The sequence below is a fragment of the Galeopterus variegatus genome, unplaced genomic scaffold (assembly GCF_000696425.1).
Source record: "Galeopterus variegatus unplaced genomic scaffold, G_variegatus-3.0.2 Scaffold168, whole genome shotgun sequence".
Classification (NCBI taxonomy): Eukaryota; Metazoa; Chordata; class Mammalia; order Dermoptera; family Cynocephalidae; genus Galeopterus; species Galeopterus variegatus.
In genome coordinates, this window is record NW_007726279.1 from 733,085 (window position 1) to 758,638 (window position 25,554).

A 25,554-nucleotide genomic window follows, 5' to 3' on the forward strand; every position below is an offset into this window, starting at 1 on the left:
TACTTTAAAAGTTAAATAAAAAGCCCTACCCAGTTGTCTGATTCAAATAAATTTGTATCCAAATGCAACTATCTTCATTTTTATAAAGAATTTTTATTTGTATTCCAGACATTTAAGCATCACCAAGGCACAGAATGTAAAAATGAGAATCTAACCTTGAAATCTGGGAAACTGGGCTAGTTCAAAGCTCAGGTGGAGACAGGGTGTAGGTGGATAATTATATATTTCCACACCTATCATCTTACATTAGGGAAGAAAGAACCTCAAGTCTCATCTAATGCTCTTAAGTCACTAGTATTGAATGCTTCATTTTAATATTAAATAAACAAACACATTAATACTGATCTTCAATCTACCTCAGATGTCATAATTGTAGGTTCAAAAAAACCAACCCTGTCACATCCCAAACACTGAAATCATAAAGGACATTGGTTGTGTTCTCAATTTGGAAGACAAATATAATAATTCTAGAAATCAAAATTAAAAATCAGAATTTCATACCTTGTGCAAGCATGTTAAATTCCAAGAATAGTGCTATGTGGTAAAGTTCCATGGCTTCTTCTGCCCTGGTCATGTTTGGCTTCCCTGCAACGAGAGCCTGAACTTCACTGAGACTCCCCACAGAGGGGCTACAGTGCAAAACGGAGAGGTCCACCATGTCAGTATACATACAGTGTAATATCACTTTTGCATATTTTTTTGGTATAATGGACTCATCTAATATAATTCTTGTGGGAGTCCTCAAAGTTCGGTCTGTGATTTCTTCACCAGTCCGTATCCTCCTTTGTAATAAATTTCGAAAAAATGGGGACCGTGCAGAAATAATAGCCTTGTGGGCTTTGAGCTCTTCATCTAAACAGTTCTGATTTCCACCAAAAGCTTCAACTAGTTCAGCGTCTGAAGAAAAACTAAGGACGACATCATAATAACACATGTAATCAAAGAGTCCACGCATATCTACATCAAGGGAATTTGGTGTTCCAAATTCTTCACTAAGCTGAACAAGGATATCAACATTTTGAAACCTTGAGTCCTCCATTCCAAACTCTCCTGTATAAAGGTAGTGTAACAAAGCAGAAAACATGGGCATATCAATACCAGCTGTATTGATGTCCATTATTATCTCTGCCCCATATTCGGGTGAGGAAGAAAGCAGTGTTTTAAAAAATGGACACCTTGCTGCCAAAATGGCACGATGAACAGGAAAACAAGTTTCTTGAAATATTAAGTCTACATCAGTACAATACTTGTACTGATAAAGATCGGCCATATCTTTCTGCAATGTCCGGGCTTCCGGTCTAGCCAAACTGGCTTGTAGAGAAAGCTCCTTTAAGGCTGAAGTTCCCTCATATTCCTCCACTAATGCATTGACATCTCTAACATCCCACCCAGATAGGAGTTCTCGCATCTGCTTGGCGTGATCGGCAGACCTATGAGATTTTCGACGCTTAATAAACTTCTTTTTGAGGGTGGCAAGGCCAGAAGTTCTCTTTTTTTTGTCTTGTGGTTTCTCATGGCCATGGTCAAGGCTATACAATTTTGATTCACAACCATAGCCTTGCTGAGAATAGGATGATGTCCCTAAGGAGAAAATTAAACAAATGAAAATTTGTTTCTTTTTCCTTAACATTCATTTTCAACATTAACATTTTTCATGCTAAAAAATTTTTAAAATAGGCATTCCTGAGCCACTCAAAACTGACTTCTGTTTTCATAAAGGAAGAAGAAAAGGTCAAATAACTAATTTTTATATTAAATAAGAAATAGAGAGAAACAGAGCAAATTAGTTTAAATTTTAAAAGATGCCTTTGCTTCTCTGGCTGTTAAGGACCAGATATCATAGATCTTAATCATGAAATTGTAGGAAATGAGACGTAGGCAGATTTGTAAATTAAGAATATTACTTATACATAATTGTGAAATGTTTCTTTTTCTTCCTAACTCTACCAAGGCTGCATTTGTATGGGCAAAATAAATGGACCAGGACACGAGAAACATGTATTTCACTATTTTCACATCAAAGGAGATTGCTAGTTTGCCTAGTGTACCTAGGGTAACTGGCAATTATGGTGAAGACAACCAAAGAAATGATCAATTGAGCTATGAGGGGTCTTCAAAGGTTCATGGAAAGATTTGTATTATCTTTTAATTCCATTTTTACATGAACTTTTTGAAGTATCTTTTTATAATCAATTTGTTTAGAAAAAAAATCATACAAGCCAGATTTATATTTGTTAGGGAAAATATCTAGATACTGCAGAATTATTATCTATAATAACTGTTCCACAGATCAACTCTCTTTTCATCCACAAAGACCACCAAAAACACAATTCTATTGACAATCACAAAAGAAATGAAGTTAGAAAAACTGAAAGTTACCTATGAAAGTCTGTTGGGCCTGTGAATTCCCCCCTACCCTCGGGGAACATGAATGAGGATAGTTAGATGCATTAGCACCCATTTTCTTCAGTCACTCAGGCATTCCATCTGCTGGTTCTTCAGAGAATAATCCCAGAGGCCTTTATGAACCTTCAACCCTGGATCCAGCAGCCTCTTTTCATCCATTTCTTGGTATGAAACAAAAATAATTTCATTCATTTTTTCAAATGTATCTCAAACCACACATAAAAAAAGCAAGCTACTGAAAAGTGCTTTCATTTGCAAATGACATGCTGTCAAACTCACATGTAAAATTTTCAGAAAATGTAAACAAATCTTTAAAGCTTGAATTATGAACCTGTTAGCTGCAATTTTGATACACAAAATATACCAACTATATACTTCTAAGACAGTAAAAAGTAACATATCAGACAAAATATATAGTTACAGGAAGAACATTTCAAAACACAGAGAAAAGTATTTGGACTAAAAAGGAATGTTTCAATTTTTTAAAATCCTTACAGGCAACCACCAATCATTATAACGTAACATTCTAGGCAAATTATAAACACTTCAGAAGTTGTACCAGTACTACACATACAAAGAGCCGATACATAAGTGACTGGTTTGTTGTTTTTCTGCTTTAAGATAAAATTGCTTAAACTGATCTTTAATCTGTGTAACTGGACATTTTGCTGAAACAGTGGGAATTAAAGGTGGACAATTAAAACTAAATATCTTTAGACTACCTGTTCCATAGTAATTTTGAGAGAATTTATTATAAATATTGTAAGACGGGCCGGCCCGGTGGCGCACTGAATAGGTGCGCCGCTTGGGAGGTGCGGCGGCGCTCCCGCCCGAGGGTTCAGATCCCACATGCAGACCGGTTCCCGCTCACTGGCTGAGCGAGGCGCGGGGGCAACGCCGAGGGTTGCAATCCCGTTGCCGGTCCCCGGTCCGGTACGGGGGCAACACTGAGGGTTGCGATCCGTTGCCAGACACGGAAAAAGACAAAAAGACAAAAAAATATATATATATATTGTAAGACATAAAAGGAGAAACAGACATTTTTATCTATCCTCCCCATAAAGCCCTAAAATAAAAATACTGCTTTCTATTACCTGATATACTCAACATGGTCAGGGCAGTAGCAATAAGAGATTATTTTAACAATTATAGACTGAACTCCAAACTACTGAACCTTAATTCTCAGAGCTGCCAGCAGGTGATATATGTACAAAGAGAAGAAACTCTAAGAGAGAACAGGGTTAATAGGAATACTTTTAAATCTTTATACCATCTGGATATATAAAATTTATCTAACTAAAAGGGATAAGGGTTTAAGAAGACTCAATTTAAAATCTATTATTGGAATTGTTAGGAAACCAATCAGTAGGCAGTTAATCTAGCCTCATAATGATGGATAAAGTGTTTTAACAAATAGAGTTAAAAACACATACACACAAATTATTAAAAAAAGAAAAAAGAAAAAAAAAACCTGCTGGAAAACAGAACTGTGTCAAGGTTCCTGGAATTTATTTTCATTTTTGTTACTGATACAGCATAACCTTAGGAATTCATGCTTAAGAAAATCCAGTTAACCTTTGTGTATCTTCCAATCTTTTATATATATATGAAAATTTATTTATCTAAGCATGTAAGTACATATACTTACAGCATTCAGGATAAAACTGGGACAACTTTTTACTAACTAGATATAGATATTATGCAAAGTAGCAGTAACTACTATATACTTATACTTACATAAGCAAATTTCCTATGTGAAACTTACCTCCCTACCATTTAGAGTTCACACCAGTGCATACTACTCAAAGTGTGAAGGGCTTTGGGCAGCCAGAGACATGATAGTGCATCCATAAGAATTACACAATTACACAACAAGGAATCTAAAGGTTTACTATTTTGTAAACATAAAATGGTCAAAAAATTAATTTGTCTAGCAAAGTCCATTTTAGAATAGATGAGTAAGCAATCAACCTTTATAAAAGTTTGATGCTTATAGCCATTCACAGTTGGATTCCTGAATACTAAAAATGTAGAAAAAGCTGCTTTTTTTTTGGTAATTCATTTGGAATGTTGTCAATTTTTGTAAAACAGGAACTAAAGTGCCTGAATTATTTTTAGTTCAAACTTAATAAGTCTAACAAATCTTGGTTTTCAAGCTAAGTTCCACAGAAGCTTCAAGATTCTATCAGACATTTTTAGTAGTTCTTTCAAAGAAACAGAGTCCTGGAAGCCAAATTTGTGGCCTCATTTACAGGTGAAATACTAATCTCACTCACTAAAGATTCACATTTAAAACAAAAAACAGCACAGACAATCCTTTCTCAAAAACGTCTGAATGATAAAAAATCCAGAATAAAAACATTATACAGAGTAAAAAGTCTTTACCAAAATGAGAAGGAAAAACAACTTAAAAAGATAAGCTTTAACTCAAGACACTATTACATTTGTCTGCTTGAGATTTAAACATATCAAAAACGCATTTTTTAAAAAAGCTCAATTTTATGATAAGCACAATTAGACATTCTAAAACAACCACACAAGATTATAAAACATCAATAACCCTGCTGGAGAATCAAGAACACATGGCAAGCACTAGGTAAGTCACAGGTTGAGCTAAGGATGTTTGGCCATTTACCACTATAATGAGCAGGGACAGCTGGGGTTTCACTCTGGAGAGGTGGCTTGAAATAAAGTGTCTTTGGGATTTAGGGACACAATCTCTTCCCGGTAGCTCCTAGTCAATGGGAACCTCCTTCAGGATGAACTGATTTGGGTGAAATTCATATCTCCAACTGGAGCCTTAATACTAAAATCAACAAGTCTTGGAAAGAAATGGGGAGGGGTGATTTCCTGGATCAGATATAACCTTTTAGTCCACTCTGTGTCCAACAGTTCCAAATCCTTGAGGTAACCCTGATTGTACAGTTCCAGTACTAAAGCCATTTTTCTTCTCAAAATTCTCAGGAAATTGCTTCTCAGGTAACCAAAACCCTGTGCCAAATGGAGCACAGTATTATGTCATTTATTTCTTAATCTAATTCACTGCTTTTGGATGCTGGAAATGAGAATTAGTCATAGTCTAATCTCTCCAGGGATGTTTTCTTTCCAGGGAAGCCTGGTCTGTCTCCTACAGACAACAGGATGATATCCAATCTTTGGATAATGTGACAGGAAAGGAAAGAGAGGGCCTATACGACTGGGAGAGGCCCAGAGGCTGCAAATGGCCCTAAAGGGATGATGAATCCTTTTCCTAGAATCACCATTCTGGGGAGCTCCCTCTGTTAATAGTCAACATGACTAATCCTAATCAGATGATATGATTGTCTTAAAATAAGCTTCTGTGATGGCAGTAGACCCAACTGAAGGGAAAAATCGTGTTGACTGCAATAGAGAAAATAATCAAATCTACAAAAAAATTTTTAAAAAGCAAAAGTCAACTCCTACTCTCCACCACCCACCCCCAACCAAAACCAAAAACCCTAGGCCAGCGTTTTCAAAAGTGTTTTCCCAAAGTTTGGCAAATGCAGGATTAAACAAAGCCACATAGATTTCTTTACTGTAGGATTCTTTTAGCACCTTTGAAGTGCTAAGGTGCATCGTGAAGACAAAGTATTCAGCATAATCGAAAGGAGCCCTGCTGTCCCACAGAGCATTAAAGGAGTGAACTTGTATAACACACTCTGCGAAATGCTGATCTTTGCCATAAAATCACTTTTTACTGCTTTATGCTGTAGAGAGAACAGTGGGAGTTAAGATATGTGGGATTGAGTTCTCTCTCTGTCACTAATTTACTGTGGTACAAGTCACACTCAACTTCTATAGGCCTCCGTTTCCGCATTTGTAAAATAAAGAAGCTGAAACAAGTTTCTAAAATTCGGTGAAGCTGTATGACTTATAGATTTAGGAAATGAGGATGGGGAAGGGACTTATTTCCACATTGAATTTAGTCTACAGAGAAAAAAAGGCACCTGGACTTTGTTTTCTCCTTAGTCTGATTAATAGGGATAGTAGGATAGGAATATGGGAGAAATGTGAATATGAAAAACAATTCATAATGAAAGAGAAATGCAAAACTACAGTAATACTTCACTCTTGTTGAATCTAAGGTGACCATATAACGTGTCATTTAAACTAGGATGTTTGAGAGTGAAAAGGGGTACAAACCAGATGTGACCCCAAAACACATGTAGGCCAGGTCTGACCAGGCAAAGTTTATAGACAAATCTTACATTTCCAGACCAGCCAGAAATAAAACGTTTTAAAAGAAAGAAAACTCAAAAACCTAAGATGAAATGACTTCCTATACCATTCTAAAACCCCAAGCATGTTACCTAACACTTATTGAGGGTTTACTATATATCATACTGTGTTCTTAGAGATTTCACATGTATTAACTCATTTAATTCTCCTGATAACTTTTTTAACTAATGAGACTGAGAGGTTAGTAACTTGCCCAAGGTCACACAGATATTAAGCAAAAGGCCGAGAATTACTGTTTCTTTATAAACCTTCAGTTCTATCCTTGGATACATTTCAAGAACAACAAGACAAAAAGAGACTGAACAGAAAACAGAAGCTGAGTCAACAATAAACCCTTGCTGCTTCAAGGTTCTTCAAAAAGATGACAAAAAGGGAGTTTAGAAAGCAGCAACTAGGTTAACGTCTCTCTGGAGCGATCTAATATAGAGGCAGACAACCTCCACCCAGCATTAAAAACCTTAAAAATTTCAATGGCACAGAACAACAATATCTACGATAGCAGTAACTTATTAATGAAAGGCCAAATTATGTTCCATTAAACATATGTATTAAGGCAGGAAAGTCAGAATCATGGAGCTGGTAAAGGCCCTCAAGCTTATTTTGGTTAACCTTGTTTTTTAAAATGAATTATAAACCTGTGGAACGGGAGAAAATATTTGCAAATCATCTATCTGATAAGGGATTAATATCCAGAATATATAAACAACTACTAAAACTCCACAAAAAAATAACTTGATTCAAAAAATGAGCAAGAATTGAATGGGTATTTCTCCAAAGATCTACAAATGGCCAAATAAATACACGAAAAGATGCTCAACATCACTAATTGTTAAGGAAATACAAATCAAAACCACAATGAGATATCATCTCACACCCATTAGGTTGGCTTACTATCAAAACAAAAAAACAGAAAGTAGGTATTGGTGAGGATTGGGGAAATTGGAACCATTGTACACAGTGGTTAGAATGTAAAATGATACTGTGCTGTGGAAAACAGTATTGCCGCTCCTAAACATTAAAAATAGATTTACTATATGATCCAGCAATTCTACTTCCGAGTATATACCCAAAAGAACTGAAAGCAAGGTATTGAAGAGATTTTCATACATCCATGTTCATAGCAGCATTATGCACAGTAGCTAAAACACAGAAGCAACCCAAGTATTCAGCAACAGATGAATGGATAAACAAAATGTGGTGTATACATACAATGGCATATTATTCAGTCTTAAAAAGGAAGGAGATTCTGACTACACTACAACTTGGACAAAGCTTGAAGGCATTATGCTAAGTGAAATAAGGCAGTCATAAAAAGACAAATATTGTATGATTCCACTTATATGAGGTACCTAGAGTAGTGAAATTCATAGAGACAGAAAGAATGGTGGTTGCTAGGGGTTGGGGGGAGAGAAAATGGGGGAGTTATTTTTTAATGGGTACAGAGTTTCAGTTTTACAAGATAAAAAGGGCTCTGGAGATGAATGGTGGTGATGGTTGCACAACATAAAAATACTACTGAATTGTAGTATTAAAAACGGTTAAGACGGTAAATTTTATGTCATGTGTATTTTATCACAATTAAAAAATTAAAAATTAATTATAAACACTGTCATCAAAAAACATACATTTTTGAAGCTTTATGGCTAAGAACCAGTCACTTATCTAAGGAAATCTATTTTCCAGAAAAAGTAAAATAGATAAATTATTATTTATATTCAAGCATTAGGGAACTCATTTGAAAAAAATTTAGACAGGCAAAGCTTTCCAGTATAGGAGTGTTTTATTGTATCAATCTTTACTAAAATATATACAAATATTTCAACAAATGAAACAAAACAGTATTTTGTAAAATTATAATAGTTGATAGAAATGATGCAGCATACTTTAACCAATTTCTATGTTTTTTATTTTTATTTTTTTTATTTTTTTAAATTTTTTTGTCTTTTTGTCTTTTTTTCGTGCCCGGCAACGGATAGCAACCCTCAGTGTCGCTCCCGTACCGGACCGGGACCGGCAACAGGATCGCAACCCTCGGTGTTGCCCCCGCTCCTCGCTCAGCCAGTGAGCGGCCGGTCTGCATGTGGGATCCGAACCCTCGGCGGGAGCACCGCCGCGCTTCCCAAGCGGCGCACTGTAGCAGTGCACCACCGGGCCGGCCCCAATTTCTATGTTTACAACAATATTTGTACTGTACTGAAATATTTACACATTTCTGATTTTAAATTGTAACATGAAAAATTTCAAAAACATACAAATTGAGGTCCTAAGCCTTCATCATCCAGATTCAGGAATTAACAAAATTGTCCTGGCTTACATTTAAATGCTTAAATATGATGTATAAAGACTACAGCTAGAATGTAAATGTTTATCATCAGCTTCTTATAGACAAAAAAGACTGAGGAGATACATGTATATTAGGATTAAAAGAATAATTATAATACCATCAGTTACTGAGTACTAAGAGTCAGCCATTCTTTAGCAATTTACATGAATTATTGCCTTTAATTTTCTCAATAACATGAGGTGTAGGTCTCTTATCCCCACTTTACACAAGGAGAGACTGGTTAGGAAAATGAGATATGGAAGGCTTGGGTACTTACCCAAGTTTCAGAGCTGGTAAATTGCGGAGGCAGGCTTGGCATTCAGATTCTTATATCTACGAGTAATCTTATCTTTGCCTATTTTTTTTCTCCTAAATGTTTTAAGGAAAAATGTCCAGAGCAGACAAATATAGTTCCATTCTAGAAATGGGAAGTGACTATACCTGACAGTATTACTTTTGGTGCTTAAAAGGATCTCTCACATAAAGCAAAAAATGACTTAACTGAGAGGAAAGCTTATAAAATCAAAGCAAAAGGAAAGTGTCTTTCTGAATATTTACAGGTAGATTAAATGTTCCTTGATGGCAGGATGACACCTTTTTATGTTTGACCATCCATCCATCCATCCACCCACCCATCTACCATCTGGCTTCAAGAATCAATAGCCGTGTATCAGGTAAAACAGAAAATGTCATTCAAAGTAGAAGAAACAGGATACATAAATAGGAATAACTCCTGTCCCAGTCAGTGTCCCACTCCCAGTTCTCATAAACCTATAATATACATCTATTATCTACTAATATTGTAGCATAATTACTTACATTTTCACCAAACTGTAAGTTTCCCAAGGGTAGGTACTCTGCTTATTCATCTTAGAATACTTACCATCCACCACAGAATACAAAGTAGGCACACAATATTTGAGTTAGTGTTAGCTATTAACATGAGTGTCAATAAATAATGTGTCTAAGGCTTAAGGTGTACATATGTAGTGAGTACGGGTAAGAGTTAGATTAATAAGCCTCAATGCCATACTAAGGTGTAGGGCCTTTATTCAAAACACAACAGGGTAAATACTGGAGGAAAGCATAGAATAGTAGGGAGAAGCACCATTATATTTGTGTTTTAGAAAGACTACTGATGGCTTGAAGACAGAAGACACTCATACAGGAATACTTATTACAGGATTCTTGCTACAGTCCAGGAAAGTGTTAGTAAGGACCTGGCTTTCCTTATCTCTAAAATAGCACACAATACCAACTACTTTACAAGGCTGTTTTAAGAGTTAAATAAGATAATATGGACTGCTTCTGGGGAGCAGAAGCAGTAACTCATCACAAGAGAAATGCTGTCTTTTTTTTTTTTTTTTGTCTTTTGTCTGTCTTTTTTCCGTGTCCGGCAACGGATCGCAACCCTCAGTGTTGCCCCCGTACCGGACCGGGGACCGGCAACGGGATCGCAAGCCCCAGTGCTGCTCCCGCGCCTCGCTCAGCCAGTGAGCGGGAGCCGGTCTGTATGTGGGATCCGAACCCTCGGATGGGAGCGCCGCCGCGCTTCCCAAGCGGCGCACTATCCAGTGCGCCACCGGGCTGGCCCAGAGAAATGCTGTCTTTTGATGGGTCTAGGCTTGTGCCAGGTATGACCTGGCCTGGATGAAATACATCTTAAAGACATGGAGGTATTTCTGAGAAATTCAGCTTCTAGACATTTAAAGCTGGGACCAATTCCTGGGAAGGGTGAGTAAAAGATCTATGTGGCTGCACTGTGAAGACATGAACAGACATTTCACACTCTGCCACCTTTACCTCAGAGCTCACACTCAAAATGTTTCATCCTGACCTACAACCTCAGAATAAGATCCTCCTGAAGTAACATGTGAAAAATTGGAATAGAGGTTTAAAAAGGCTGAACCCAGAAGGAAGCCTGACTCTTGGCCTGTGGGCCTTGCTCATCTCCCTTATCTGAGTCTTTGGCAGAGATAACAAACCTGACGGGGCAGTCTGGGATAGATGCCTACAGCAGTTAGTGCAGGAGCTGCCTCGGCCCAGCCATCTCCAACACCAAGGCCTTTGCTGCCTTCTCCTAGCAGCTATATCCCCCAAAAGGGAGCTCTAAAAGAATTAGGAAAAGTTTTCCCCAAAAGCTAGTTAAAAGAGCCCATAAGCAGAGGGTGGAAATGATTATGATGCCCTGCAAGACAGATTGCAGAACTTGCCCAATCAACTGACTTTAAGGTAATGGTGCCATTTGGAACCTTTGTGTTTATGATATGTACCTAGCTCAAAGCTAGTCTTCCTATTGTTTAATTGAATAAATGAAATCACTGTTCTAATCAGGAACAACTGTTTTTTCTGTTGCCTTAGTGGTGTTCAGAAAGGTGGCTCTATGAGTCCAGATTTGAGTTTCCAGACGACTGGCAGAGGGAAATACAACTAACATCAGGAAATACATTCAAAGCAACTGAATTTAAAGGAAAAAACACAATTTATCATAAACTTCACTCAATGCCAAACATTCAGATTTTCTGACACCAACTTAGCAAATATTAAAAATACAAGGGTATATTTCTTGTTGATAAGTTATTGTGGGTTCCATTGGTAGAGCTGGAGAGAAAAGATAAGAAAACATGCTGGGTGAACCTGATAGTAAGACTGCAGATTATGGCTACACATAAAGAAGAGAAAAAAGAACAAAATAGAAACATGAATATAGACATTCAGAGGTACTCTCCGCCAGAGCAGTCTTCAGTAGGACAGTTGAAATTCCAAACTATTGGATCATCAAGGGAATAGTCATGTGAATAATCCTATGAATTATTCAAATTCTTATAAATGGGAAGATAATAATGGTTTAGGAGCTGGAGATAATTTTGTACTAAAATTCTATTTTTCCTCATGTTACAGAGACTAAGAGTCCAAATAGATATAGGGGAAAAACCCATTAGATTAAATTTTCAGTGAAAAGGAATTGCAAACTATATAAAGGGGTCTTCAAAAAATTCATGGAAAGATTCCCATTATCTTTTAATTCCATTTTTCCACAAACTATTTGATGAAGTACCCTCGTATATAAGCGCCACTTATTCCATTCTGATGAGCTTCTGCCCATCAGAATACCTACTACTTACAGAATTTTTGCTAGCATGTCAAATGAAGATGTGTTCCTCCTAAATTTCTTCTGAAGTCTATAGTTAGAAACAATCTTACATCCAGTGGTCCTAGTGAAAGAAGTACTGGTGGGTCTGATGATTAAGTAAGTTTTGAGAAACTTTAGCTATTAAGAACCCTCTTGTAGACAGACACCAACAAGACCTCTTAGAAAAAACAAGAAGTAGAAAAGCAGACAAAATTCTTACCCTCATAAGGATTATTAGAGGCCTTTCTTGGATCTATAAGTTTTCCTTAACTCCATAGCTCATCCTGTGCTACCCACTTAGAGCAGAAACACTGAGAGAGGATCATTACAGTCCAAATATATAAGACTGGAACAGATATTCCAGGCCCTGTTTATGCAATGTAAGTTTGCATCTTAAAACACTATTTTGCATTTGCTTATGACATGTATAATAAAAACTTAAGTTAACACATATGAAGTCTAAGGACACACATGAATGCTCTCACCGCATTGGTGAAGGGAGTAGCAGAGAGGAAGAAGGAAAACATGACTGAGGTCTCCACTTTGCATGACTGGGTGGTTAGCAATGTTGTGAAACAAGAAGAAACAGGAGAAGCAATTTGAAGGTGACCTGAGGTGACAAAGGTAATGAGTTTGAGGTCCCAGAAAGACACATCAAGGAAGAAACAATGAAAACAGAACATACATAAAGAAGTGTAAAAACAAGAGCTTCCTAATACTATTTCATTTCTAGAGGTAACATTCTTTGTTTTATAATAACTGCCATCTCTCAAGGTGACAACTCATTTATTTCTGATTGAGGATATTATTTATAAATGTCCTACCAATGTTTGCAAAAAGATAAATATAAGTAATGGTGCTCACTTCTTGTGGCTCAGAGCTATTTCTGGCATAACTCTGCATTACTGCACAGCACCCAGCGAAACAGAAGTAATCTCCAAGCTCGCTTGAGATCTGAGGCTATGTGTTCTCCCAACAGTTTCTGTATAACTGTCATATATAATATCAGTAAGATATCTTGGCTAATAAAGTATTTTATTAACTAAAATTTTTAGAGATAACTTCTTGAAACCAAGATTGCCTTCATCAGTTGTCTTATTTCTGTCTTCTCTGAAGAGAAGATAAAATACCCTTTGGGTTCACTGCACATGTCCATCTGCCAAGAAAATAATACTCAGAGGAAGAGAACGTGTATTCTAATTTTTTTTTTTTTTGGCAGATGGACGATACAGGGAACTGAACCCTTGATGCTGTTGTTACAAGGTTATGCTCTAACCAACTGAGCTAACCAGCCAGCCTCTTGGATATGTCTTCTATGTGGTAATCATTACTGGAATGTTTTGCCAGCATCTCCTACCCCACAAATGAATATATTTTTCTAGAATCATTAACAGAACATACAAATAAATTACTCCTAACATTTTTCTTTCTTTAGTTCTCCCATACTTTTCTTTCTAATAAGCTATCTCAAACCAACTCATTTCTTCATACTGGTCAAGATAGGCCGCCATTTGATTCCTGAACTGTTTCCCTAAAAAGCATTTTCTGCTCCTATATCAGGACTGTTCTCTTTGCCTGGAACACTTGTCCATAAAGTCTTCAAATGGCTCATGCTCTCACTTTATTCAAGTCTGCTCAAATGCCACTCCCTCAGAGAGGCCTTCCCTAATTATCCCTCATAAAACAACATCCCATCCCATCATTCTCTCTCCTCTTTCTTCAGTTTATTTATTTTTTTTCTTTATTATTTTTTTTTTTCCCTTTTTGTCTTTTTTCGTGACCGGCAACAGATCGCAACCCTCAGTGTCGCGCCCAGACCGGGGACCGGCAACGGGATCGCAACTCTCGGTGTTGTGCCCGCACCTTGCTCAGCCAGTGAGCAGCCGGTCTGTACGTGGGATCCGAACCCTCGGCGGGAGCGCCACCATGCTCCCAAGCGGTGCACTGTAGCAGTGCGCCACCGGGCCGGCCCAGTTTATTTTTCTTTACAGTACTTCTCACCACTTGAAATTACATTATATACTTGTTTGCTAGTTAATTGTCTCACACAATACAATGTAAACTCCACGAGGGCCAGAACTTCATTTATTCAACACTAAATTCTCATCACATAGAACAGTGCCTTGCACTTAGGAAGGCATTAAGTTAAAAACTGAATAAAATCAGTTGTTGCTTTTTTAAAATAAACAAAGTAAGAAAGACTTGTTTGTAATCATTCTTAAAGCTTTTCAGTTCAAAAATTGTTTCTTGGGATCCATATTCCTTGTTTATAGTCTAAGCCTCTTAGAAGAGTGAATTAAAAATTGCACTAGTACTTGGAGAAACAAAAACATTTCCTAGGAAAAAGACTCATGGATCACAGTGTACATACAGCCTCAAATATGACCCTTGAGCTGTTTCAAATTACATAAGCAATAAAGTAATTATTTATAAAAAAACACGCTGCTTCCTCAAAAATTAAGCATAGCATTATCATATAACCCAGCAATTCTACTTGTTGGTATACACCCTAAAAGAGTGAAAACAGGGACTCAAATAGATATTTGTACACCTATGTTCATAGCAAAATTATTCACAATAGCCAAAAGGTGGAAGCAATTCGTGTCCATTGACAAATGAATGGATAAACAAAATGTAATGCATACACAGCATGAAGTATTATTAAGCTTTAAAAAGAAAAGAAATTCTGACACATGCTAAAACATGGATGAATCTTGAGGACATTATGTTAAATGAAATAAGCCAACAACAAAAGGACAACTATTGTATGATTCCACTTACATGAAGTACCTAGAGTAGTCAAATTCATAGAGACAGAAAATACAATGATGATTGCCAGGGGCTGGGGAGTTAGTGTTTAATGAGTACACAGTTTCAGTTGGGGAAAATCAAACAATTTTGGAGATGAATGACGGTGATGGTTGCACAACAATATGAACGTACTTAAAAAAAATCTCAGAACCATACACTTAAAACTGGTTAAAATGGTAAATATTATGTATTTTCAACCACAATTTAAAAAATGAAAAAAAAAATTAAAACAATGAGATATCCTTTTTTAAAAACATTCCCCCTGATGTAAAGTTCCTTTTAATGACTGTAGTGGGACTATCTTACATTAGAGCAAGGACATATAGTTTACTAAGTGCTTCTTCACGCATTGTCATTTTATTCTCACACCAAATCTTCCATGTCAACAGGACAGGCATCATTCTCTAGTCTCTGAATGACGAAGTTAAGGTAGAGAGGTCTATGCCTCTTAGCTCTCCTTTAACAGGTTCCTCTACCCCCGCCCCGTCTTTTTCACCCTTGCAATTTTTTTTGTTGAAGAAATCAGGTTTTCTTGTAGTTTCCCATACTTAGATTTTGCCAAATGCATCACTGTGATGTAGTTTAGTATGTTCCTCTGACCCCTGTTTTTGCTGTAAATGGATAGTTAGATCTAGAGACTTATTTAAGCTCAGGCTCATTTTCATATTAAAAAATTTTTTTCCCAAGGCTGCCTGTGGTATGTACTTCCAACAGTAAGTACAAATGTCTGCTAGATTCTCTTTCTGTGATATTAACAGTCATCAGTGATCACCAACTAGAGTCAATAATTCATAACGGATTGCAAAAGGGTGATATTCTATTATTCCTTCTTTATTTATTAGCTTGAATAGTCCTGTAAGAGAACTTATCAACTATTCAGTTGTCCTGATGCTCAGTTTATACAGAATGGGCAGAATAAAAGAATGATTCATTACCTTTATTTACTAACTTTCAAAACAATTAGTAACAATTAGTTTTCCAGTTTTCTTTAAAGATAATCAGTGAGTTTTTTTTTTTTAATGTATAAATTCATAGATTTAAATCTACTTGATACGTTTCAATCCTTTGTAGTTATCCTTATTGAGGTTCAAACTGTCCCACCTTTGGACAGTAGAAGCTTACTTAGATTGGCTCCTGAGACGTTATGGCACAACCTTATTCACCTCTGCTAGCTTCATTACTTTCTGGGGTTATATCTTACTCCAGGCATATCCTGTATTTAGCCTTGGAACCAGCCATTTCTTTAAAGGAGCCCTAATTCCTTTTAGTGGGAAATGTTATTCAGAAACCACAGTCTGGGTGCTAAGGGTGGTCACTGCCTTTTCAGTACACAAAGCTAAGAAATTATGTACATACATATCTATATGTATATACATGTACATAGATACACACACAAATATCATCAATTTATAATGATGCTTCCAATTCATATTCAGGTTTAAAGGGTTTTGGCTTAATCTCATTGACCTTATATCTCTTTCTCCTTTCTCACATGCCAAAACCCTCTATTCCAATGCTGTCTACATAATTTTTCATTACTTTATCCTACAATGTACACACACAGCCTGAAAATAAAAATATCAACACTACCATCAACAACATGATGAATAAAAAAATCTTTTCTTTCATTTTTTTTTTTTTCCCAATTCTTTTTACCCATAGGATATACTCAGTTTGGGATATCCTACAAATTACTGTGGTATGTAAGTCATTTGGAATGTTTATTCTGTGTGATTATATCACCAACTGGAAATACACTTTATAAGATTTATAAGTTGTACTTTTAGAAACAGAGAGTAGAATTGTGGTTACTATAGGAAGGCGAGGAGGGTGGGAGGATAAGGAGAGGTTGGTTAATGGACACAAAATTACACCTAGATAGGAAAAATAAGTTCTAATGGTGTACAGTAGTGCTAAGTATCTACTATTAACAATTTATTCTATGTTCTCAAATGGCTAGAAGAGAGGAGATCAAATGTTCTCATCACAAAGAAATGATAAATTTTAGGGATGACGAACATGCTAAATACCGTGTTTTGATCATTACACATTATACACATGTACTGAAATTTAACTCTGTACCCCATAAATATGTACAATCAATGTTTTGTTTTTTTTTTCCTTTTTGTCTTTTTTCGTGTCCGGCAACGGATCGCAACCCTCAGTGTCGTGCCTGTACCGGACCAGGACCGGCAATGGGATTGCAACCCTCGGTGTCGCGCCCGCACTGCGCTCAGCCAGTGAGCGGGAACCGGTCTGTATGTGGGATCCGAACCCTCGGCGGGAGCGCCGCTGCGCTCCCAAGCAGCGCACTGTAGCAGTGCGCCACCGGGCCGTCCCACAATCAATGTTTTGATTAAAAAAGAAATTCCTTTAAATAAAGATTCATTTTACTTTTGATTTTTAGTTATTGCATTTTAAATTTAACTTTGTTACATAATTATGTAAAATATTCAAATAGGTCTAAAGTTGAAACTACAAAATAGAATATATCCAAAGTTTAGCTATTTCTGTCTACTCTATCCTAGTTCCTCTCTGCCCCATAGGTAACTTTACTTATACTTGGATATAATACAAATTCCTTCTTTTCTGGCTACTATCCTTTGGTTCCCTACTATGAGCAATACTGAAATTAGCTAGTAACATCTTCCACCTGTCTCTCTCCCCAGGATCTAACTTTAGGTAACATAAATTTTATTTACAGTTAATACATACAGGTAATCAGTGAACTTATTCTACTTTTCACATATTTGTCCCACATTTTTCATAATTTAACTTTATCTACAGAATTGAATTATAGAGTGATCACATACTACACTTTCAATCTTAGTTCTACCAATAAAGTAGAAACCTTTGGAGACAAATATGTTCTAAGATTCAGACTTTTTTCCCTTTCCCCCTTTTAAATTTTTTTTGAAAGAAAGTAATACGGTACATGGAACATTACTGTATACTATATAAATATCCCCAGTGAAATCTGGCACAGCATCCCATAATCAACAAATTAATATTTTGCAGTAAAATATATTAAATATTTAGACTAAGCTATGTTAGTTTAGGACAGGTTTTGCTGCCTAATGAATCCAGGTCATGTCAGTGTTTGGCATCAAATGAATTTGTCTCACCCCCCATCCAAAAATGGGATTTCAAATTATAAATAAGAGAGCGTGTATCTGTAATTAGTAGCTCAAGATCACTCATAAGAATAGTCTTTTCCCTTACCCCCCACCAAAAAAAGTCGTCAGAAAACATTTTTATTAATATTAAATGAATATATCTTTTAAACTGGCATTTTTCTATATAATTCCATTGCATTACTGCGAATGAAAATTACTTGTTAGAGTTTTCTTAGGAGAATCTTATTAGCCCATGTGGGCTTTTTCTAATATAATCTTTCATAATTCAAAACAGCTGTCAGTCCCCTGCTGATACTTTTTTCGCTATTAAAAATGCATTTTTAAAAGAATATAAAAGTACATCATATTCCACTAATCTGTGCAACATTCTTTTAAGTGTAATCATAAGAATTTCTCAAGCTAGAAAATGAGGGAAAGAATGCAAAAAATGAGGAGGTGAGTCTGGTTCTTAATATTTTGGGATCTAGTGAAGAGATTTACAGTTTAATTTTGGGAGTGGGAGGTTTCCGAATGTTTGATTAACTTCTAAATGAAACTGTATATTCTTAGTGTTCTCTTACTGTTTCTAGTTATAAAATATTTCTTAAATAAAACATCTGCTATAAATGCACATTTAGCATGGTCTGAAATTTATCTCTTAGTTGTTTAAATGATTTAAAAAAGATAATCTGAAAGGAGTTGAACAACCTAGGAAAAGTCATTAGGGAAGCCTTGAAGATCATTTTAAATAGGGTAAGAAAACACAAACCAGTGAAAGAACCATTAAAAGAAATACTCATTATTAGAAATAATTTTTAAATGTAGTTTTCTCATTTATGAAAATTAAATTTATATTAAATCCTAAATGTGAAAACTTATGCATTCAGATGTATATTAAAACTTAAAATTAACATATTAATATATAAGGTTATTCAAGAACAGAAATGGCAAATATTCAATGTAAACTATCAATAAAAAAAATGAAAGTGGGCCGGCCCATGGCTCACTCGGGAGAGTGCGGTGCTGACGACACCAAGGCCACGGGTTCGGATCCCATATACAGATGGCCATTTCGCTCACTGGCTGAGCGTGGTGCTGACAACACCAAGTCAAGGGTTAAGATCCCCTTACCAGTCACCTTTAAAAAAAAAAAAAAAAAAAATGAAAGTGAACCATGTCATAAATGTCTTACTACTAGATACTGATATGTGAATTAGTTTAAATTTAAATTCAATATTTTAAGGGCTGTTTCCAAATATGATGATTAGCTACAGGGCTCCCAATTATTAATCAAATAATTTTCTTCTCCATGCCCACATATTTCTTTTGAATAAAGAGTACAGGAACTGGCCAGTTAGCTCAGTTAGTTAGAACATCATGCTGATAACACCGAGGTCGAGAGTTCAATCCCTGTACCAGTCAACTGCCAAAAAAAAAAAAAAAAAAAAAAAAAGACTACAGACCATGGTTTCATTGAACTTTAGGGATTTAAACACACAACTTTTATGTTTAATTGTTACATTTATGCTAAAAAGTCGTTCTGTTCTTAAGAACACTTTCAGAGGGGGTACCTAATCTGAATAGAGAACTAACTGTATTATTTGGTGACAGTACACATGTACCACTATCAAAGTGCTTTCTTTTTCTTTCCCACTCTCACTCCAATAGTTTTGCTATTTTACAAATTAAAATGTAATTTCATATTCTTTATTAAAAACCTGAAAAAAGTAATTTTTAGTATCTTAATGGTCTATTTCTTCCTCTTCCATTTCCCTAGAAATATTTTTGCCTTCTGTTACTCGAGCATTGAAAAGCTGAGATTTGCACTGTTGGGTATTGAAAGAATTTTTAAAGTAATAGAACAGCTTATAACAGGCAAACAGCATACTTGCTAAGTGTTCTCCACCCACCCCAGAATCTTTATTTTTCCCTATTCATTTATGAGAATAATACACGTTTGTTATTTAATTTTTTTCTAACACAGAGGAGAGTACAGAGAAAGACAATTTTCTAAAATCTGCCTCTCTCCCCACAAAGATAACTTCTAACAATCTGATTTCTACTTTTCTAGGGTTTTGATATAAATTAACTTTAAACAGTTTTAAATAGGATATTTAATAGACAGTTCTGTAAAAAGCTGTTTTCATTTCTTAGTATGTCAGGGTTGCATAAACATGGCCATATACAAAATTTTACTTCACCCTTTAAAAATCTTGCATAGGACTCCACTGTGTAGATATGCCATATTTTACTTAACCAACTCCACATTGAGGATCATATCCAATTTTTCAACATTATAAACAGTGCTTGCAATTCTTTTACATATATCTTTGCCCATTCTAAGTTGTGTCATTAGAATAAATTTCAAGTAAGATTACTGGGTTAAAGAGTATATCTATTTCTTATTTATACATGTAATTATCAGAAAAGTTGCAATTTAAACTCTTATCAACTTTGCATGAGAATATCCGAAATAATGGGTATTACTAATATTTGCAATCTGACGGAAGAAAAATAATTCTGTTGTTATTTTAATGTCATTAGTGAAACTGAATCTCTTAATATATTTATTAGGACCTATGCTGCTTTTATATTCTTCGGTAATTTTCCTATATGGCTGTTCTTTTTTATATTAATTTGTGACACTCTCTATTATTAACATTAAAATGTCAACAGAGAGGAGTTCGGGTCAAGATGGCGGAATAGATGGTCCCCAGCGTCACTCTCTCCCACAAATCAACCAATTTACAGCTATAAAAATGTAACACCAGCCAAGCGAAGGCCTCTGGAGCTCAGGGGAAGAGGAGGAGAGACCTACGGAGTTCATGAAGGCAGGAGAAACCATGATGAGAAAAAGAAAAAATGCTTGGAGCATTTTGGGCTGTGGCTGCTTTAAGGCCAGAGCTGCTGAGCACATGGACCAGGAGCAGGCAGAAGCTGCAGCCGTGTCCTTCAGATGGAGAGAGTTGGAGGCGGCAGGGGAGAAGAGGGCCTTGGTGGCCCCCAGGACAACGAGACTGTTAATAGGGTTCCCATGGACCCATGCAGGAGCGAGGTGCCAGAACAGCTGAAAAAGGGGAGCCATTCAGAGGCCAGTGAGTCATTGCAAAGGACTGGTGCAGGGCCCATCCCATGGGAAGTATTTGGAGCATGAGCAGTGGGGGAGACAGGCCCCCTGGGAAAACACTGGGACACAGCAAGGACAGCTGATCCACCCCCCAATCAGCGCAGGACCACTCAGAGGAGACTGGTCAGGAATGCAGAATTGCATGGGGTGCAGTTTGATGCAAAAACTCAGGCCCAGATCAGAGTTTCTGCACAACCCAGGTGCACTGGGTCTCTGGAGAGCCAGAAGTACCTATAAGGTCAACCATTAAACCCTGAGCTGCACAAAAAGCCTTCCCTAGGGAAACAGCAGCAAAGCAGCAATTTAGCTCAACCACACAGCTCAAGTACTGGTTCCTACAGGAAGTTCCCCCATTTTAGAAGTAAGCAAAGGACAAAAAATTAGTTCCGGGCCAGGCACACTGCCAGCACCTTGGCCCGCTGGGGCGCCTGGGGCATGGATCTGAGGACCCGACCCCCTGCCGACAACCAGGCACACCACCAGCACCAAGGAGCATGCCAAAAATATCACCTCCATGTGGGTGGCCCACCATAGCCACTACAGTAACCACAGCTGCTGCGAAACTGGCTAGACATCACAATCACCATGCAGATGGTCCACCAGCCAATGGAGTGCATTGATCAAGGAATCACCAGCAGAGACCAAAGAAAAGGATGTCTCTCTCCACAAAGCCCATTCCAGTGTGACAGAAGAAGCAGCTGCTTTATGATAATATTGGGGGATCTGAACACACCTCTCAGCATTAGACAGATCATCTAGGCAACAAATCAACCAAGAAACCATTACCTTCAGAGGGAGAGAAGAAATCTAGGGTTATCAGTGGTGACGGGGGGGAGGGATAGGAGGATAGGGAGAGATTGGACAAGGGGCATAAAGAATAAGTACAATTTGTAATAATATACATACTAGTAATATCGATTTGATCAACATATGTCAACATTGAACCCCCAAAATATGTATAATCAATTATGATTCAATAAAAAAAATATAAATATATATACAAAAAAATTTCAACAGAGAATATTCACATTAGCCTTTTAAAACTACGATGGCTTTTATCACAAATGTTTAAATTTTTTATATACTCAATTCTGTCAGTCTTTTTCTTTGTAACTTCTGCATTTCATGCTTCTTGTAAATATTCTTATATCAAAAAACAAATTTATATATAAATATGTAAGTAGTTAGAACAATATTTGAGAAAGTTCTTTTAATTTGTAATGTAATCTCCAAATTAGACTATGTGGGTAAACTTTCTTCAATCAGAGCAGAAGGGTGACCATTTAGATAAAGAGTTTAGGGCTGGCCAGTTGGCTCAGTTGGTCAGAGTGCAGCCTTGTAATCAAGGTCAAGGGTTTGAATCCCTGTACCAGTTGGCTGCAAAAAAAAAAAAAAAAAAAAAAAAAGATAGCACAGTTATTAATTCAGTGCACTAATTTTACAATTTTTATTAAATTTTAAATACGAATATAACTCAATTACCTGGTATTGCTGGGAAATGAGATGGATAAATTTTCCAGATAACTGTAGGATACTTTCAGCAGCCATTGTCTTGTACAGTGTTAGGCTTGTCTTTTTACTGAATTTTCTGAGATCTCTATGCTTAATTGACAGTTTTTTCTCCATTATTTGTAGATACTTCTCTTCAGCCATCAGCAGGTCTGACATCTAAAATATGACATTAACCCTCTCTAAATTGCTTTCTGTAAGCTTCTATTATGGCCTTTCTGTTCTCTGACTGCAATCTAGAAAATAAATGAAGGGTGCCAAGGATCAGATGACCAAACACCATGTCAAGATAAGTAAGGAGGGCCGGCCCGGTGGCGCACTGCTACAGTGCACCGCTTGAGAGTGCGGTGGCGCTCCTGCCGAGGATTCGGATCCCACATACAGACCGGCCGCTCACTGGCTGAGCGAGGTGTGGGAACAACACCGAGGGTTGCGATCCTGTTGCCGGTCCCGGTCCGGTACGGGCGCGACACTGAGTGTTGTGATCCGTTGCCGGTCACGAAAAAAGACAAAAAGGAAAAAGGAAAAAAAAAAAAAAAAAAAAAAGATAAGTAAGGAAATCTCCATCCTCAAGTAATAATAAAGTATGTAAGCTTTGTCATAACTATATTTCTGGGATTCAGACTTTTATTTTAATTTGATTTTTTAAAAGTTTACTTACTCATAATTTTGCAAGTGTTTATTTTACAAGTAATTATCTGAGTTGAGGTTGCCAGAAGTTTAGCAGATAAGTAAGGGTTATTAAAGGTTTTGAAGCCTCAAATCCTAAAAAAGTATAACAGTGCAAATGAATGCTAGCTAATAACACAGAAACTAAGATGCTAAGCAGGTTATCAAATACTGATAAAAATTAAATACAAATGACATATACAGAAAAAGTATACTATAATAATTTCAATAGCTTCCTCATACTTAACGTTTTTATAAATATATGCCACATTTCAAGGTTTAACTCAAATATTAGCCAAAAGTGTTTTATTTGGCTCCATTCTTAATGCAAACACAAATAAATGGTTCTAACAGAGTTAAGCAATTTCAAAATAAAATTAAAGTACTATTAAATTTCCCCCTGAAAAATGCCTTTCTTAACATAGGCAACTCTCAGCTTTCCTGGGATAAAGGCATGAAGCAATATGACGAATTCCCAGAACTGCAAATATATTATCTACAATTTAGATTTTTTTCCCCTAGTAGTTATACTATCAAAATTCTGTTATGCTTATGTAATCTCTCCTAAACTCACCTCCTATCATTTTGCTCTTTGCTTGCTCTACTTTAAACACTATCCTCCTTGCTGTTCTAAAAACATGCCAAGCATTTTCTCACCTCAAAGCTTTTGTAAATGCTACCTTTCTGCCTGGAAAACTGTTCACACAGAAATCCGAATAGCTCATTCCTTCATGTCCTGTCACCTTCAGAGGTCTTCCATGACAGGCATATATAAAACAGCAATCCCTAATCCTATTCCAGCACTCTGTGCTCTTTATACTGTTCTGGTTTATATACAGCACTTAGGAGTATTTGACATGCTTGTTTGTTTTAAGAAATGTATATATTTAAACTTTCACAATTCCTTCTTACATGTTTGATTTGATACACTAAACAATTCAACACTGAGGAGTGGCATCTTTGTTGATTCCTAAGGGACATATGGCATTCTCTTGTGCTAATGTAAAATTTGACTGTCAGTGTTAATAGAATTCCCCAAGCATTCCTTGTTATATACATGTTTTTCTTAATTTCTGGAGAGAAAATGAAATCAATTTGTACCCAAACCTCTAAAAAATTAAGACAATTGAGCTGCTACTAAATTTTCTCTTTTCTAGCTGACATGACCTCAGATACTCTCAACTTTCCTCTTTTTTTCAAGATCAAAGAAAAAAAATTGTTTTTACAATTCAACAGTTTTTAACATTCACAGAGCTTCACACTTCCATCACCCCAGAAAGAAGCCCCATACCCATTGGCAGTCACTCCCCATTTACCCTCAATTCCCCAACCCTAGGCAACAACTAATCTAATTTTCCATCTCCATAGATTGGCCTATTTTGAACATTTTTTATAAATGGAATCATACAATATGCGGTCTTTTATGACTAGCTTCTCTCACTTAAGCATAATGTTTTCAATGTTCATCCATACTGTAGCATGTATCAGTTCTTCATTCCTCTTTCTTCGCTGTATATTATTCCATCGTATGGATGTACCACATTTTTAAAAAATTTTATTCATTCGTTCACTCATCCATTGATGGGCATTTTGGTTGTTTCCACTTTTGGTTATTATGAATAATGCTGCTATGAACACTTAAGTACAAGCTGTGTAGACATATGTTTCCATGTTTCTTGAGTATATATCTAGGAGTGAAACTAACATGTATTTTTAATTGTTTATCTTCTGTTCCCTCTTCCCCTTCCCCAATATAAGGTAAACTACACGAGGTCAGGGTTTTTGTTTTATTCACGGTTGTATCTGCAGTGCCTAAAACTGTGTCTGGCATACAGCAGGTGCTCAATAAATTCAGTTTTGCTGAATGCATGAACAGAATACTAAAAATGTTTGCTTTCTCTTAACATACCAATTGAGCAGAGATGAAGAAATAGTTCATATTCAAGATGGTAAAGGGATCATAATTTTATTGTGACAAACTGAGAAAATGCCTATGTAATATAGACAATTAAGATTTGACTAAACTCATAATTAAGCTTCAGTCCTTAGTATTAGAGAGATGGCCACTATTTTCATTACATCTCAAACACGATCTCATTTAATTCTTGTTGGAGTTCCTCCTACAGCTGTTCCAAATCTTTTCCACAGTCACCTCCCTCAGCAGATAACCTTGTTTCCTACTTCACTGTTAAGACTGAAG

General features: G+C 36.4%; 1 protein-coding gene across 3 annotated transcripts in view; it reads right to left on the bottom strand.

The window, feature by feature from the left end:
- BTBD7 (BTB (POZ) domain containing 7) overlaps window positions 1-25,554 on the bottom strand; it is a 93,837-nt gene that overhangs the window by 51,633 nt on the left and 16,650 nt on the right. For 2 of the 3 annotated variants that reach the window (XM_008594937.1, XM_008594945.1), the window contains exons 2-3: window positions 2,380-2,567; window positions 502-1,581 (exon numbers count right to left, since the gene is read on the bottom strand). The exons of the other annotated variant lie outside the window; for it this stretch is intronic. In XM_008594937.1, coding sequence (XP_008593159.1) covers window positions 502-1,581; window positions 2,380-2,461 — 1,162 coding nt within the window. In that variant the 5' untranslated portion in view covers window positions 2,462-2,567. The remainder of the gene's footprint in view (window positions 1-501; window positions 1,582-2,379; window positions 2,568-25,554) is intronic. 3 annotated transcript variants of the gene reach the window in all.